The sequence below is a fragment of the Hylaeus anthracinus genome, unplaced genomic scaffold, assembly GCF_026225885.1.
Source record: "Hylaeus anthracinus isolate JK02 unplaced genomic scaffold, UHH_iyHylAnth1.0_haploid 0, whole genome shotgun sequence".
NCBI classification, from domain to species: Eukaryota; Metazoa; Arthropoda; class Insecta; order Hymenoptera; family Colletidae; genus Hylaeus; species Hylaeus anthracinus.
Genome location: NW_026533254.1, coordinates 2,315,950 through 2,333,248, shown reverse-complemented (window position 1 = coordinate 2,333,248; position 17,299 = coordinate 2,315,950). Strand labels below are relative to the sequence as shown.

General features: G+C 33.9%; 1 protein-coding gene across 3 annotated transcripts in view; it reads left to right on the top strand.

The window, feature by feature from the left end:
• LOC128889488 (aminopeptidase N) overlaps window positions 1–17,299 on the top strand; it is a 79,351-nt gene that overhangs the window by 51,496 nt on the left and 10,556 nt on the right. For all 3 annotated transcript variants that reach the window (XM_054147349.1, XM_054147199.1, XM_054147284.1), the window contains exons 2-4: window positions 5,829–6,198; window positions 10,215–10,516; window positions 14,280–14,438. In XM_054147349.1, coding sequence (XP_054003324.1) covers window positions 5,842–6,198; window positions 10,215–10,516; window positions 14,280–14,438 — 818 coding nt within the window. In that variant the 5' untranslated portion in view covers window positions 5,829–5,841. The remainder of the gene's footprint in view (window positions 1–5,828; window positions 6,199–10,214; window positions 10,517–14,279; window positions 14,439–17,299) is intronic.

The following is a 17,299-nucleotide window of genomic DNA, read 5'->3' as shown; positions in this document are numbered from 1 at the left end:
TATAGATTTGGAACATAAAAGAAATACAATAATAATCTGGTAATAATCTATTATAGTTTTGGTCTAAATAATACCATTCGAGTTTGTAAATTTTTGTTTAATTCAAACGTAATATGCAGGCTCATATATTACAAATATAATTTTAATTAAATTTTGGCCACCTTTGTTATGGACAGTAAAGTTATACCGAATAAGTGGAACTCCTTCTTTTAATTCTCAACTCGTTTTCCTGCAATCATCCAAGCAAATTTCTTGAAATAAATAATTGCTTGTTTTTTAAATTGGAAAGTCTCGATATTTATTTCAAAATAAGATCATTGAAACTGGGTGATACCGTAAGTAAGATGTTTGTATTATGAGTGTGATCGTTTGTTGCGACACTTGGCGCGCCAGCAAATTCTTGCAAAGTTTTCATAGCAATTGGCATGCCGTAAGCATTTACCGGTACGTCTTCGTGTGAGCGGAGAGAAACCTGCTGGTATCGATTTACCTTATTTCTTCGCAAATCGTGTAATCGTTCTTGTTGAATTCTGACATCATTCATATTCCTGTCACCGAGAACGTAAAATCTTATTATGTAACAAAAAATGTACTAATAATGAACGAACACTTTCGCGAGATTACAGTTGCGTAATACACGAGAATGTGTTAACAATAGCACGATATAAGAAATGTGCAATATCCTCAAATCTGAATACTATTTATTGTTTTCTAAACTTAAATGTAAATATATTGTTTGTATTTATTACAATTAGAATAAAGTGTGTATATATATATACACTGGGACGCTGGATTTGTGCGCCGCGGTCCGGTGTCCCTGGTATGCCAATATACCGATATTTTCTCATTGTCTTTTCTATGCTATGTAGTTCAATTTTTACAATCTAACTACAGATTCATCGTTTGATATTATTACTTTGTCCTTTTTTCTTAAAAATTGTAACCCTTGAATGGGCGCCACGATAATCTTGCCCAGAACGCCAATATTGTTAACACCGCCACTGACACTACTATAGTATATTAAATTTAATTTTACGAAATTACGTATGCATATGTGTATAATGAATTTTGTTCAATTTACATTACTTTCATCTTATCGATCCTTAAGTTGTTTTATTCTACATGAGATGGACTCGTCAGAAATTCTTACCATTATGTATTTAGCCATGTATTCAACGATTTAATTATTTAAACGAATGTATAGCCATTTCGTAGGATTTCATTACGTGTCACTTTTTCGCAATTTGACTTTAAAATATCTTGAAAGCTAGGATAACAATACTAATGCACTATTCTATGATAACGTCACAGTTAGTCGCAATACTCTTGTTTAATATGCCGTGGGAAATAAACGAAACCTAAGAATGTCTGTTATTACAGGACTATTTATATTTATGACAGAAAACTTGGAAACTACTGTATATTTCACGTATCATATTTTTATAAACATTTTTCTAGCGTTGTATTAAGTGTTTATCGACCTGTTGTAGAAATGAGTTTAATTATATTAATTCTTAAATATTTAGAACTGAAAGTAACATAAACTTGGTATTGTTAACACATTTTCGAAGTCCCAGCACTGCCCTGGAACATTTCAAATTTACGGACTATAAATTCCGTATCTGACTGTATATTTAATTACAGTTTATCATAGTTAACGATTAATGCTTATTCTTGCGTAGCATGTATTTACGTAGTTACCTTGCCATTGCATTTAACTAGATACAAGGAATTAGAAAAATATTGCTGCATTAGAAAACTATCGTTCCGATTTATTAGTTTCGAGATATTTAATATCGTTGTGGAAATTTACAATTTTTTTAATTAAATTGTACGTCTTATATTAAATATAGGTATTATAAACTGAAAAAGAGACAAATAAAACCATACATATGGTATAATGGAATGTGACTGTTCTAAAAATTAATCACAATGGTAAACAATATACAGAGGATATACAGAGGATTTTTTACTTTTATTTATAATGTATCATACTTTCCTCACATCGTTATTTCTTACTTGTAAATGTGTTCAAACCTATGTGCTACTACACAATATTGACATGTCACCATGAAATGGGTCAGTTGCTGACCGAAACGTTAAGTCAATATATTATTTACTATGGGATCCAGTTATTATTATATTCCAATAGTACATTCATCCAATTGACTTTCTATTTTTTACTCGTTATCTTTCCTTCTTTCCACTATACGTATATCTACTATATTTTCTTTACATCATTTTGATATGTGCTCTGAAGAGATCCAGCATCTGATCGAAACGTTGAGTCAATAGATACAGTGGGTGTAGAAAGTATTCGTACATCGATCAATTTCCAAAAGAAACTGTGTAAAATTGTAATTTATTAACTTATTTTTTATAAACAATGACATTCTACATATTCTCGGAAATCTCTAGAATAGGTAGAATAAAAAAAAAATAGCTATTTATGTAAGTTGCGAACGTAACAAGAAAAGAACAATTAAAAAAAAACAATTAATCGATAGAAATGTTGAAGCAATACATATTCGCACAACTGTTTAAAAGTACTTTACTGGAAATATGATGTTTTCTAATTCGTACGGAGCAATAAACTAATGTGTTTATGTTACAAACTCTACTGTAAATGGTTCGCCATAAGAATCGTACAAATACTTATTGCTTCTATGCTTTTACCCACTTTTCACACTTTTCTTGTTAATTTTAAAAATTATATTAATTAGTAAATGTTGTTTGGACTATATCTATCTTAGAGACTTCCGAGTATATGTAAAGTATCGTTGATTACAAAAAAAGAAGTTAAGAAAGTACAATTTCACAGAAAAGTTTTTTGGGAAATTGATCGGTGTACGAATACATTCTACACCCACTGTAGTTCATTTTGGAGTCTAGTTGTTCTTATATTCCAATAATAGATCCGTCCAGTTGACTTTATATTTTGATTTGTTACCTTTTCTCCACAATTTATACAGTCAACGTTTTTCTCCACAAGGATGAAAAACATGTGATCCTGTTCTAAAAATTAATCACTATCTACCACCCATGAATTTTTCTTCTGAGAAGGTCCTGCGAGAAGTATTTAAAAGGATTCGTTCTGGCCGTTTAAAGCGCGGCACTCGCATTTCCTTGACGTGCTCACTCTGGACGTGAAATTACTTTTAATGATCGGTTGCCTTCACCCTGTTTACAACGTGCAGGAAGTTTCTCCGGGACAATGATCCAACGGCAACCTTCGCGTATTTCGTCATAAATGCTAATGGTGCTATATTTACATGCGCATGAAATTAACGGAGTAGAAATAGTAGAGAGATAACGGATGAAACCGTAGTGGAGATGAACAAGTTTCCATAGAGCTAACTGCTTCGGCAAACGGAACGCTGAAAATTTACTTTATTTACAATCGGTTGACCTGTTTCGCGTCTGTTGCTGAGTCTTTGTCCTTGAGCGAAATGCTCTAAAGGAAAACTTAACGGTGCGTGTTAATTCTATCTTGGCACATACGACGAAAGTTTGTTACCCATTCGAGAACCAAATTACATTCTCGTACATTTCAAGCAACGTTTACACCTCGTGGAAAACAAATACATGTCCAACAGTCTAAATAATTATACAGTTCGATCCACGAATTCTGATCACATGAATATTTTCGTTATTTCAAATTAAATTCACTCAGCCGTTATATTCTGTCAAATTTATTCCCTTGCAAAATACCATTTATTTATACATAGACAGTGGGTGTAGAATGTATTCGTACACCGATAAGTTTCCCAAAAAACTTTTGTGTGAAATTGTACTTTCTTAACTTCTTTTTTTGTAATCAATGATATTTTACATATTCTCGGAAGTCTCTAAGATAGATATAGTCTAAACAACATTTATTAGTTAATATAATTTGTGAAATTAACAAAAAGAAATGCGAAAAGTGGATAAAATTATAGAACCAATAAGTATTTATACGATTCTTATGACGAACCATTTACAGTAGAGTTTGTAACATAAACACGTTAGTTTATTGCTCCGTACGAATTAGAAAACATCATATTTCCAGTAATGTATTTTTAAACAGTTGTGCGAATATTCATTGCTTCAACATTTCTATCGATTAATTGTTTTTTTTCTCGTTAATTTCGCAACTTACATAAATAACTATTTCTTTTGTATCTATTCTAGAGATTTCCGAGAATATGTAGAATGTCATTGTTTATAAGAAATAAGTTAATAAATTACAATTTTACACAGTTTTTTTGGAAAATTGATCGGTGTACAAATACTTTTTACACGCACTGTATATAAATTATATCGTCCAGAGAAACCTTCAGGTATAGATGTGACAAGGAACGAGCACTCTTGAACCATGTTATAATTTCTCGTTAATGATTTGTATCGCATTTACAAAAGTGTATCAAACAAATCACACATATTACGGTTAAAAATGTGTATTCTATCCTGTTTACAATTGATGAATCTTGAAATTTAAATGTAGAAAAACCATTTAGAGCAGAAAAGGTTTGATGAATACGGTGGTATAGGACAAATTTAAGCCGGTAGAAGAATTGTAGAAGAGAGTTAATGAATAAGAGAAGTTTCACAAATGAGAACATTCTCGCCCTTGTCTTCCTCGTACTCTCCCAATTAAAAAACCAAATTGAAGGGGTGGATTATGGGTATAACTATTATCATTTAAATTAATATACCTTTCAACGTCTGGGTCATGACTTCTTGCCTACATAAACGTGTAATGTAGACCAGTGATACAAAAATTCGACTTGAATAGATACAAATGGAATAAAAATGCTGATTAAACGCATTTGCAAATGATGAATCGCCTAAAATATATGCCAAGTCGTAGGAGATCATTGGCTCAACCTGTGCTAAATAGATGTCAATGACGTGGTCCAAAGTGTATTGTAGTATATTTTCGAACAGCGAGCGTGCATCGGTGTATATTTCAGTTGTGTGAGTGCGTTCATGTGCAGCCACGCGAACAGCTGGCCGGGACTCTAACAGCACGCGCTAAAAGTCACACCTGTAAATTGCAACTGAACATATCTCGATAACGAAGCCTAATAAAGGACTATTCGACTTTGATCCTCCAAAAAGGTCTCACATATTCAGAAACACCGTGTATAGTAACGAATCGATTTTATACATTCAAATTGAAGCAAATACGAATAACACTATCGCAAAAATTCTGATGGTAATTTTAAGATGTGACGTCAGAAATAATTATCTTCAATGGTGACGTGACCTTTTTGTATCGTAGACGTCTTATTCCTGTTAGGAACAGTGCATAAGTTGTTGTTTATGTTGTTGTGTAATAAAATATCAAAGAAAAATGCGGTTTGTGCATATGTGCATCAATGCTCACTGTTGGGTTAATTTGAAAGATATTCTCGTATTTATAATAGAGTCGCGATGATATCGGCAGTTCTAGTGTTAACACATTCGCGACCGGCAAACAGGTATTTTACGTTTCTACTACCGAGAAATGATGAGTATAATAAAATTTTGAAGCTGAACATCGCAAAGTATCGTTAGGGGGAAGATAAAAATGATAAGAAATATGTTTTGTAATATCAATATTGTAAATATGTAGTGTATAAAATAAAAAGATTTTTATAATTTTGTCGTAACCAGGAATAGAATTTTGAAATGACGTGAATTCACGTCAGTAAGGCTAGCCTTGTCAGGCCTGGCGTCCACAATTGAGGACACAAAAATTTAAAAATTACTGGCACTATCGTTTAGGGCGAATGTCCTTATTTGTGCACACGAAGAAAGACCAGTTTTCCTCGAAAACTTATGTGAGTTTGTTTGGATGGTTTCAGGTTTCCACATGATATGACCCAGTCCCGCGAAGTTTTGGCAATGATGGACGCGCACACGACAACGTTTGGACGCAAGAGAGGATGCACGATTTCCCCTTGCGGCGGTTTCCTCTTGGGCGCAGCGTTCCTGATATCGTTGGTAGTGACGGGACTTCTCGTCTATCATTTCGGCTCATGTCTCCAGGAAATCCACACGAAGCCGTGCAACGATCTCATGAACTCGGAATTCGAATCCCGCGGTATGCTGTCCCCGAACCTGTTCAACAAGAAGAAACTCGACGTCAGATTACCGAGATCCATCGTGCCAGACTCTTACGAGCTGAGGTTGACACCCTTTATATGGGAGGGAAACTTCACTTTCAATGGCGAGGTAGTATACACGTCTTCTCTCTCAATGTCTCTTATGTATGCTTAGGACAAGCGAAAGCGAGGCGAACTTTGCGCAACTTTTGAATAGAAAATTTTCTTTGGCCATAAATTACTATAAACTTTCTAGACTGTATGCTTTTATTTATTACTATAGCATGTTTCATTTAGAAATTGGTAAAATTACCAGTGTCGCGATTATTTCCGTACGAACATTTTTCGCAAACAACTTCAGCAATAATCCAAAGAATATCGTCATTATTTCTCGATCATTATCTCTCGTCTTTCTCAAATACATAAATAGAACTAGTCGTCTCCACAGTCGATTTTAATTATTTTGATTTCTCACAAAATGGCGCACAGCTAAATGTACAACAGATGTGGGACTTTTTATTAAAACATCATTCTTTCTTAATTTATAGAAAAGTATAATGTCTGTACAAAGAAGTTTGATGAATTAATGATAGATAATTCTAGAAAGAATATCTATACGAAATTGTAATCATATACCATTAATTGCAAAATAAATCGGCCGTGTTGAATCTGTCATTTTGAATTTTGCAATTCTGATATCAGAAACCTTTCGACTTTTGCCGATTTGAACCAGTGTGCGTCCACGCGTTTACATGATTCATTATACGTACATTCGTCACTTATATACGTGTCTTTATGCCTCTTGTTCTTAAATACTTTGCAAACAATAAAGAACAATACTCAATAATAAAAAATTGTCGATATTTTTTTTAAATTCTGGAGGTGTATAATCCCTTAACGGGGGGAATGGGTTTAAGACTTCATATCAGTAGCGATATGTATGAATTTTTTTCATAAGAAAAGTATATATATAATTTATTGAAACTTTTAGAACACTTTATACATATATTCAAGTAAATATAGTAATTTTTTTGAAGTATCTCATCAGAAAATATGGAAGATATCAACTGCACCATCAGACGTAACTGATTGTGTACATTCTGAAGACCACAGTTTTCATCTGAAACCAATAGAGTTTCATATTTACTTTAGGCCCATGTCCTTCTTCTCTATGAACCTAACCTCCCCCCTAAAGAATTGCAAATTGCATTTTTAGAGGTGTTTCAACAAAAGTGCAGTTTCATGTCACTTTTTCAGAACTTCTTTTATAATAAAAAAATACTGTCAACAATGACATTACTCCAAATTAGAGCCTAATTATATAATGGAACTATCAATTTTTAAAATGATTGGTTACAAAGTTTTTGAGTTAGAATATATACAAACTGAAAAAAAGTCGAAACCAACGCGTTCAGAAAAAAAATACGGAAATGAAAAAGTTCAAACAGTAATGAATTGATATAAACTACTTACTGGTTAATCAACGATTCCAGCAGCATATAGCAATACTTTTTCGTCCTCATATCCTTCGTTTTGAGTTTGCAACTCTTCTTTTCGGGCGTTTTAAGCCTAGAACTATTCCTCCCGTTCAAGTAGCATTCAGGTGAAATTTCTATGTAAAACTTACAGGAAATATAGTTTAACGATCGTTAAGAAGTTTTTGACCCGCTTAAGTCTAGCCTCTTATGTTCCTTGACCTAGCCTTGAACGAGAATATTTCATCGATGCGATGACTGTGCTAATTTACATATTTTGCTGGTCGTGCGAGAACTGGTTATTCGATTAAATCGATTTCATAATAACCACTGCTTATGAAAATCTTAATGTTGATCTAAGTTTTTTTCACTTCGCTTTTTCCATTGGCAAAGAAGAAATCGGATAAGGGAACGCCTGTAGACATTTGAGATATTTAACCAGTCCATTTTGTATATTTTGCCAATTATATACCTTCTTTGCCTCTGAATTAGATATATTTTCAAATGCTGTGTATTTTAATTAATTAAATGACTAGAAATATCAATCAACAATCTTGCCAGTGTGCAGAATACATTTCAATATATTTCAATATTGCCTTGTTAGGTTTTCTACGGTAAACGAATTTTTGTAAAAATTGTACAGTCTATTCTTATATATTGTAAAATAGGAATAATAACTCTATTAGTATACTCATAAATAGATGATTCCACTTTCAAAGTACTTCTCGTTTTTTGGTTATTCGCACCTTTTACTTCTTTTGTTTCATGTTCTCTCTAACATTACTTGGACATGCATTTATATACCTATTTATTTTTTTTATAATATTTTCTTAAAACTAATAACATTTTCGTTATTAAATTTTCAATTAAAACGTACCAGTATATTATACGGGGTGTCCTTGACGGGATGACTCTGTTTATTGTATTTTCTGCTATCTTTGGAAACTTTAATCTTTGCACATTGTAAATTTCGTGTAAATTAACTATCATTTACACTTTACTTTTATATCTTATATTTTGTAAGTTCCTGCCTGCTATGAACTGATAATTATATTTTCTGTAATTTTGCCGATGAAGCCCTAAAAGAACAAGGCCGAAACTATTGCTTTAACGAGCTACCTTTGTCTTCTTTATTTGAAATAGTACTTCGAATAATCATGCTCTAATTATATCCAATAAAGGATGTCTCGCGCTCGCAAAGAACATTCGGTATGCTTTTACATTTCAGTTTTTCAAAGCTTCGGTATCAATTACAGAATAAACGGATAACTAGAAGTGTTATTTTCAAACGTTTCGTGAATTCCTTCTTCTGTTTGACGAACAAAGGGAGAAATCGATCGGTAGTCCTGATGCTTGGAAAGCACTTCGCGTCAAAAGATGTGGATCAAGAGGGCAGTAATTAATTCCCAGCCTTCGAGGATATCTCACCGTCCCATCTTCCTTTTTTTTATGCATTCGCAAAGGAATATCAAAAACGAGAACGACGATCGCGAGTTCATCTACAGGGGTGAACGGACACGAACTTGTTTAGTGAGTGATCGTAACTAGAAAGTTCGAAACACCGTTTCGTTCCTTGCTCGGTAGACGTTTTTCTAGAACGTCAGCAAAAAGAAGTCAGACGAGAAAAAGAGCTGAATGAAAATAAAATTGACACGTATGAAAAGTTTCACGGGCAGAAACAGTTTTACTCTTTCCTTTCGCCGATCGCTCTCGACATTTCTGGGGTTTCACTTACAATTATATCCGGAATGGTGTACACCAGTGTTTCCCAACCTTTTTTGTGCTATGCCTCACCCAAGCATTTCTAAAATGCTTAATATATAAATAATTTTGAATATTTAAAAAATGGAAATGCTCACTAAAGAAACTTTAATGATAGGTTTTAGGATGAAATCCCTAGGAAATTATTGAGCAAACACGGTAAGTAAATTTTCGAAACAAACATGTATATGTTTCTGTTGAAGTTTTATGTTTCTTTTTTCATAATGAAAGTAAAATTAAACCGCAGATACTTGTGCACCAACCCAATAATTACCTACATCATTAGATTTTTGCAACTGTGAAGACTGAATTCCGTAAGATTGAAATCACCCAAAGATTATAAATAAAAATTAATTTGTTTTTAAAAAGGAAGTTCTTCTTTAGTGAGTACTACCTCCATTTGTGCGTGATAAATGCGTTTTAGGTGACAATCCTCGCATACGACCCACCGTAGGAGAGGAAGGTTAACCTAAAATCTGGACGAGTCCATTTTCAAATTGCTCCCCCTAACAATCGAATCCCCCCCCCCCCCCCCTGGAGGTTGTGGGCTCCACGTTAGGAAACACTGGTGTACACCATACCGAAGAAAAAGCTGTTTCTAGAGAAGGCGTCGCAGGGCGTCAAGAGCAACAATTTTTTAAAAGGTTTCCAGGATTTGTTTAAATTCATACAATACTGAAATGAAATACAAAACTTTACACGAATTGTTTGTTTACTTTTCTTTCTGGCTACTGCTTAGAAATCGTGTATTTTACTGACACGTCAGTGCGTCCTAACTTCTAAGTTAGAATAGGGTCTCCAACGACCCACCGGGTGAAAGATTACACAAGTGACGCTGAGGGTAAAAGAAGAGAAAACGCGATGGGATTTGATCGCACCTATTGGTTCACTGTGTTGTTTCTGCTCCTAGGTGAAGATACTTGTAAACGTCACCGAGAACACGAGAAACGTGACGCTTCACGCGGTCAACATGGACATCGACGAAAGTTTCACGAACATCAGGGAGTACACAGCGTCGAACGACAAGGCATCCAGAGCAATTGGAATCGTAGAACAGATGAACGACACCGAACGGGAGTTTCACGTGATTAAAACGTCGGACACGTTGAAGGGAGGCAAGCAATACGTAGTGCATCTCAAGTTTGTTGGCTATTTGACCGACCGACTGGAAGGTTTCTATAGGAGCTCGTACACCGTTGGCAATCAGACAAGGTAAACGCCCCGGCAGTTTAATTCTACCTTATAAGTGGCAGCTATTTGCGTCTTGTAAATGTGAATCGCTTTATCAAGCGATATCTCGAGGTACAAGTAGTCTGATCTATTAGGAGCATTGAAACGGATTTGTTTATTACAATAGGCTTGCTTTGTTTCTAGAATGTCATTAGCTGGTAGGGCTACTGTCTAGACTACAAGTACATAAGGTACTCGTTTTCTTGTACATTGCGGAGCGCAACTTCAGGACCACTTACAGTGGGTATAGAATGTATTCGTACACCGATAAATTTCCCAAAAAACTTTTCTGTGAAATTGTACTTTCTTAACTTCTTGTTTTGTAATCAATGATATTTTACATATTCTCGGAAGTCTCTAAGATAGATATAGTCCAAACAACATTTACTAGTTAATATAATTTGTGAAATTAACAAAAAGAAATGCGAAAAGTGGGTAAAAGTATAGAAGCAATAAGTATTTGTACGATTCTTATGACGAACCATTTACAGCAGAGTTTGTAACATAAACACATTAGTTTATTGCTCCGTACGAATTAGAAAACATCATATTTCCAGTAAAGTACTTTTAAACAGTTGTGCGAATATGTATTGTTTCAACATTTCTATCGATTAATTGTTTTTTTTAATTGTTTTTTTCTTGTTACGTTCGCAACTTACATAAATAGCTTTTTTTTTTTTATTCTACCTATTCTAGAGATTTCCGAGAATATGTAGAATGTCATTGTTTATAAAAAATAAGTTAATAAATTACAATTTTACATAGTTCTTTTGGAAATTGATCGGTGTACGAATACTTTCTACACGCACTGTATGTTAATATACATTTCAGACTTATGAGTAAAAATGAAAAAAGATTAATTACACAGTAGACTGATCCATTCGGAGTATTGAAACGGATTTGTTTATTATAATAGGCTGGTTTGTTTTTAAAACGTTATTAGATGCTAGGGGTACTCACCCTAGACTACAAGTATTAGGTGTACAAATAAGTTCGATGCCTTTTCATCATATGTATATTCGATGTTTATTTATAAGAAAAAGAAATACATGTTATGTTTCAAAGTAATCACCATTACTTTCTACACATTTCTTCCACTTTTCGGGTAGTTGCCGCATTCCATTTCTATAAAAAGATGGTGGTTTTGATTCAATGAACTTATTAATGCTTCTTTCGACTTCTTCGAAAGATTTGAAATGAGAATCAACTAAGTGGTGTTATAGCAACTGAAAAAGATGGTAATCTGAAGAATCATTTTTGTAGCCTCAGTAGCATTTTTCTTCAACTTAAATGCAAAAAACATACAATGTCTAATCTGCTTTTTCTGAAACGTCATGGTGCGAAGTATTGTTTTTCGAGGTTATATACCAATTAGGTTAAAGTTACATAGTGAATTTAGTAGCATGAAGCTAATACCTTCAAAACACCGATCGGCGGGAAAGAAAATTTCAATTTGAAATGTAATTACAGCTGAATATATGTAAAGGGTTACCGAACTTATTTGTACGCCTATTACATAAAGTACTCGTTTCCTTGAATTTTAAATGAAATTTATTTCATCTTGCAATAGGTTTAGTCGGGTAAGGGGGTAAAATTGATTGAGTTTATTTAATTTCTTTCGTTCCTGTGCTGTTTTATTGAATATGAAGTTATTGAATATGGCGTGAAGTATTAATTAGATATAGAATATACGAGTGTTCGACTTTATAACTTTAACAAGAAGAAAACGACGAAAATATCCGTTTGTCAGGTTTTTAAGATTGACGCATTAAAAAATCTAACCTTGAAAATTAAGTTAACCTTTGGAATAAAGTTTCGTACACTTGTGCTGAAAATAAGAGTTTCGTTCAAACGATAACATTCATATTTAAGCATACATTTAGCTGTGTCATTCTTAGCAAAGTTTCACTTCGTGAATTGAATTATGATGAACTGTATAACTAGTACAATCTATCGTTTCAATACTCGAGCAGCTTTCGCTTTTTATCCTTCGACGATTCTAATATCTTTACCATGAATAATTGCTTTCATACGATTTCACGAGTGAAGGTTAGACTGCATATAGGAATTTTTAATACAGTCGATGGTGAAATTCTGAACGCTTAATTCGAATCATTTTTGGCAAGTCACATTTCTCTATAATAAATACATCTTGTTTTAAAAAGTAACACTACATTCTTTCCAATTACACTGCGATTTCTGTCATATTCTATGTATTAATTAAAAATAAATATAATATTTATAATTTCATGAACCATCACACTCGAGTAATAAATAAATATGATCATCAATCAGTAAGTGATCTCTTCTAGCTTTGACAAAGAGTATGTATTATAAATAATAAAAAAGTAATATTTCTCATTTAAGGTCATCGGAAATATTTATTGGTATCATTGTGTCTAATATTCATGTTTTTGTAAGAATTTGCCTACATGCTTGTGTGGTTTTGCTTTTATTATATCGTACACTATTACGAAAACTCGTGACTATTACGAAAATATGCAGGATTTAATTAAACTGTTATATATGTACAAATTTGATGGTCTGGCAATATTAATTCATAGAAATAAAAATGTCTTTGTCGGCAGATATATTTATATAGAAACTAATAATTTCAGAAACCCATTATGAAATATTCTGAATTTTTCAATCAGCTGTTCGAATATCTAGTTCAAATTTCTTTTTTTTACAAAAGTTATATAATTACTTTACATCGTATTGATATGGTGTTATAACACGTAGCTACCAATAAACAGTATTAAATTGTTACATAGATATTAACTCTTTATTAGCAACAAGAATTCGAAACGTTTTGGCCAGCACGAGTCTGACTCTTACTAGGTCATCTTAAAGTAATGAAATTAACTAAAACAACTAATAGATGTAAAGATATTTACTTAGAGGTTCGGCGAAAACTGTCGAAATTCCAAGATAACACACAATATATCCGACAAAATTAAATCGCAATACAAATTGAATGACTAATCAATATATTACTAACACAAATTGATAAACATAACTGATAATTATAAAACATACAAACATACCTAGTGGTTTAAATATAAACATTCATCCAACATTCACATTATAATACATTACATAGGTCAATATTATTATATTTAAATAATTAACACGATATAAAAGGGCTCACACACAAACATCATAATAACCCTCAAAAATTTGAAATCCTTCGCGCTTCGAGTCATATTTCTTTTTTACTCGAAACGTACATCAATCGATATTTAATCGCAAAGTAATATATTCGGTGACTATCCTTCATATATCAAGATGAAGATTTCACTCCACTATTTAACCGAACGAAAAAGAAAACTCTCGTCCGATTTTCTCCACGATTACGTCCATTGAACTGTACCGTTCGCTTCCACGCTTTCCGTTCATCGCGAAACTTCTCAAAAGAAGCGAAATTTCACCCCCTCGCCCCTCTCCATCGGCTTTCGTCCGATGGAGCGAGTCGGTTCTTCCCCCGAAGACAATATTTCTCCCCAGTGTAAGAGGCATCCGTGAATTTACACAGCTCGACGTCATTTCCCTGAGCGTCTCCAGAGTAAATCGTTGAAAGCTGAATAGGAGGCTCGTGTCTCTTGATAGTCGTCGCTGATAACGGCCGCGGGGAGGGTTTGCCGCCGTTGGACGGACACAGGGAACGGACACTCGGCCCCGAGACGTGCAAACACGCTTTTTCCATTGGCTGTTTACCGAACTCGCTTTCGGTTTTGTGTTACAGATGGATCGCGGCGACACAATTCCAGGCGACGGACGCGCGACGCGCTTTTCCGTGCTTCGACGAGCCAGCCCTGAAAGCCAGATTCCAGATCAGCATCGCACGACCCAAGAACATGACGTCCATCTCGAATATGCCTAGAAAGGGGGAGCCTATGCCAGTGTGAGTGACCATGTTCGCAACTTATGGCTAGATGTAGCAGGGCTGAAACGGGAATGAACATAATAAAAACGATTGATCGACTTGACCCATTCAGACCCGATGTACTTACATTGTAATGCACAATAACTTTCAGATTTAACAAAAAGTAATTACTAGACTGCGGATCTTTATCTATACTAATAGTATAAAGAAGTAAAGTTTGTTTAGTTGTTTGTATGTGCAGGGTAATGTCCGGAACTACTGAATCGATTTTAAGAAATTTTTTCACAAATAGAATGCTACACTATCACTGAGTAACATAGGCTATGTTTTATTTTGATAAAAATTTGAAATTTCAACATTTGTGAATCAAGTCGGAAGAAACGAGTTGCTTGGCTACTTTATCGGCGTACGCTGACCAAATGGTTGGATATACGTGAAAACAATGTAATACAAAAATATTGGTTATCAATAGATTAAAAAAAAAGTCAGGGACACGATATATCTAGCTTTTTTTATATTTAAACCACAATAATGTCTTTTATATTAAAAATGAATTGAAAATTATAAAATGAACTTTAAGGGCATTTACTAGGTATAATATATTCATTTTTATAAAAAAGGAATCATTTTATCATCTGGGAAATTTTATGAAGACAAAATTTGCCCTTTAGAGCATGTTATTTTTTCGCATAGTTTAGAAGATAATACAAAATGAAAATAATTCATAGAGAAATGAATTATAGATCATTCATCGCACGATCGACTTCGTAATTAACATTTACATTTAAAAATCTATCTTTACATTACACCCAGTTAAATGCGTTCGGCTGTTACGAAGTACCTAATTACATACTTGCATAAACACTACAGTAATTATTGCTTCTACGTGAATGAGAATAGTATTTCACGGGGGTGAAACCGCGGGGCGCAGCTAGTATTTTGTACAAGAACTGTGTACACAATAGTTTGAAAACGGTCATTTGACTGGTCGTGGTAGGTTTAGTGTTAAATTTTTCGACTGAAAACTTTTGACACTCGCTGCTGTAGTATCTACGCTTCCCATACCCAAGAAGATGGAGTCAAACGGGAACACGATACGTAGATGCGAGATTGGTCGTGTAGGAAAAACGGTCGACTATGGATCCGAGAATCATGGGTTCGAATCTCCGTGCCTTACTTTTCGTTTAGACTCCTACAGTACTGTAAATATTTCCTCATCGGTTGAAGAAATGAAAAAATCTTAGGACAAAAGATGAAAGGCCTAATAAATAGGATATATTAGTGACGGATAAATATAGGTTCGCCACTGGTTGTGGATAACGATTTCGCGCGACACGCGACACGCTTCGGACATTTTGTAAATTGACGTTGCCTCGGAGCCGAGCGTTCTCGCGGTTGGGTCAAACGTGTAATTGAAACGAATCGAATCCAATTTCACAGCTAAGTGACGATTTTGTGGAGTCCGACGAGGTTCTAAGTTCCTCCGTCGCATTGTTCTTTTTCTCTTGTTCAATGTCAAACTTAAACTGTGATAACGCAAGAAACTCTGATACCATTTCAAAAGTAGCAAAAACCATGACATCTGTTTAAAAAATTGACCTTGCAGAAGAATTGCCCAACCGTTGCAACAGTCCCTCCAAATAGTGTAATTTTATATTAAAGATTCTTTTCATAAATATCATAAACAATGGACATTTAAGTGCTCCCGTCAAAGGGGCCTTTTTGATGCGACGACCGAAAATTTAAGCATACTTTGGGAATTATTCTAATCATATTTCATCTAATTGATAGTTAAACTGCAACATCAATTTTGACGACGCTGTTGCTTTGAGACGTATTTTTCCTTTGAGACTTTTGGTCTCCTTTGTGACTGTCACACGATACGATTAAAAAAGTTCGATCTTTAATTTCAAGGTCAACGTCATGGTCATGATCAATATCGCAGAAAATTTTGGTAACATATATTCGCCGATCAGAGAGTGTAGAATCATCTGTGACAAGCCACGACATAACATTTCCTTACACCCTGTACATGTAACTTATATGTATCATTTCCCATGATAATAATAATCAACGTTTTAATGTTGCAAATATTTCCAGAAACAACGGATTAGGTTAAAGTACAACGAATGGTATACACAAACTTACTTTCCATCGTTAATTATTAAATTTCCAAATAATTTCTTGTGTACAAAATGCGTAAGCGTACACTGCTTTTTCATATTTGTTTATTCCAAGTTTGGAAATTCCATATTTCTTATCATAACGATCACTCGTAATCTCTGTTTAAATAATGCTTTCACAATATACACCATTTCACACATTCTCGAGTTTGTTGACAAATACACTCGGTGATCTCGTCACTGTAGACCACAGCTTAAGCTTTAGAACATGTTTATATTTAAATAAAATACGTTCTCTCTAGACTTAAAACTTTGACTCTATTCTTTATTCCTTTTTAAGGTTACAAATTATAAATTATGGTAAATTTAACAGAATAGATTCAACCTGTCTCGTTACAGACTCAATCATTTCAAATTATAGAATGTCGAAGAAGATACGAAAATAATAAATAACACAAGTGCTTTGACGTATGAAAACACATTTCGTAGTGTTCTTTTTAATTTTTATAGTACATTTTTGAAAATGGACGATGTATTTCATCCTTCACACTGGAACCATACGCGCGATTGAAATGTAGAGTTAATATTTCAGAACTAGTAAACATCACGTTCAACGAGCACGTAATCAATTTGTTTTCGTAAGATACAATCATCTAAGTTAATTATACAGTTCATTATAGAGTACATCCCGTAATGTAATATAACTCGGAAAAATCCTGTACTATAGTGAAGAGGTAAATAACGAAATAATAGCGT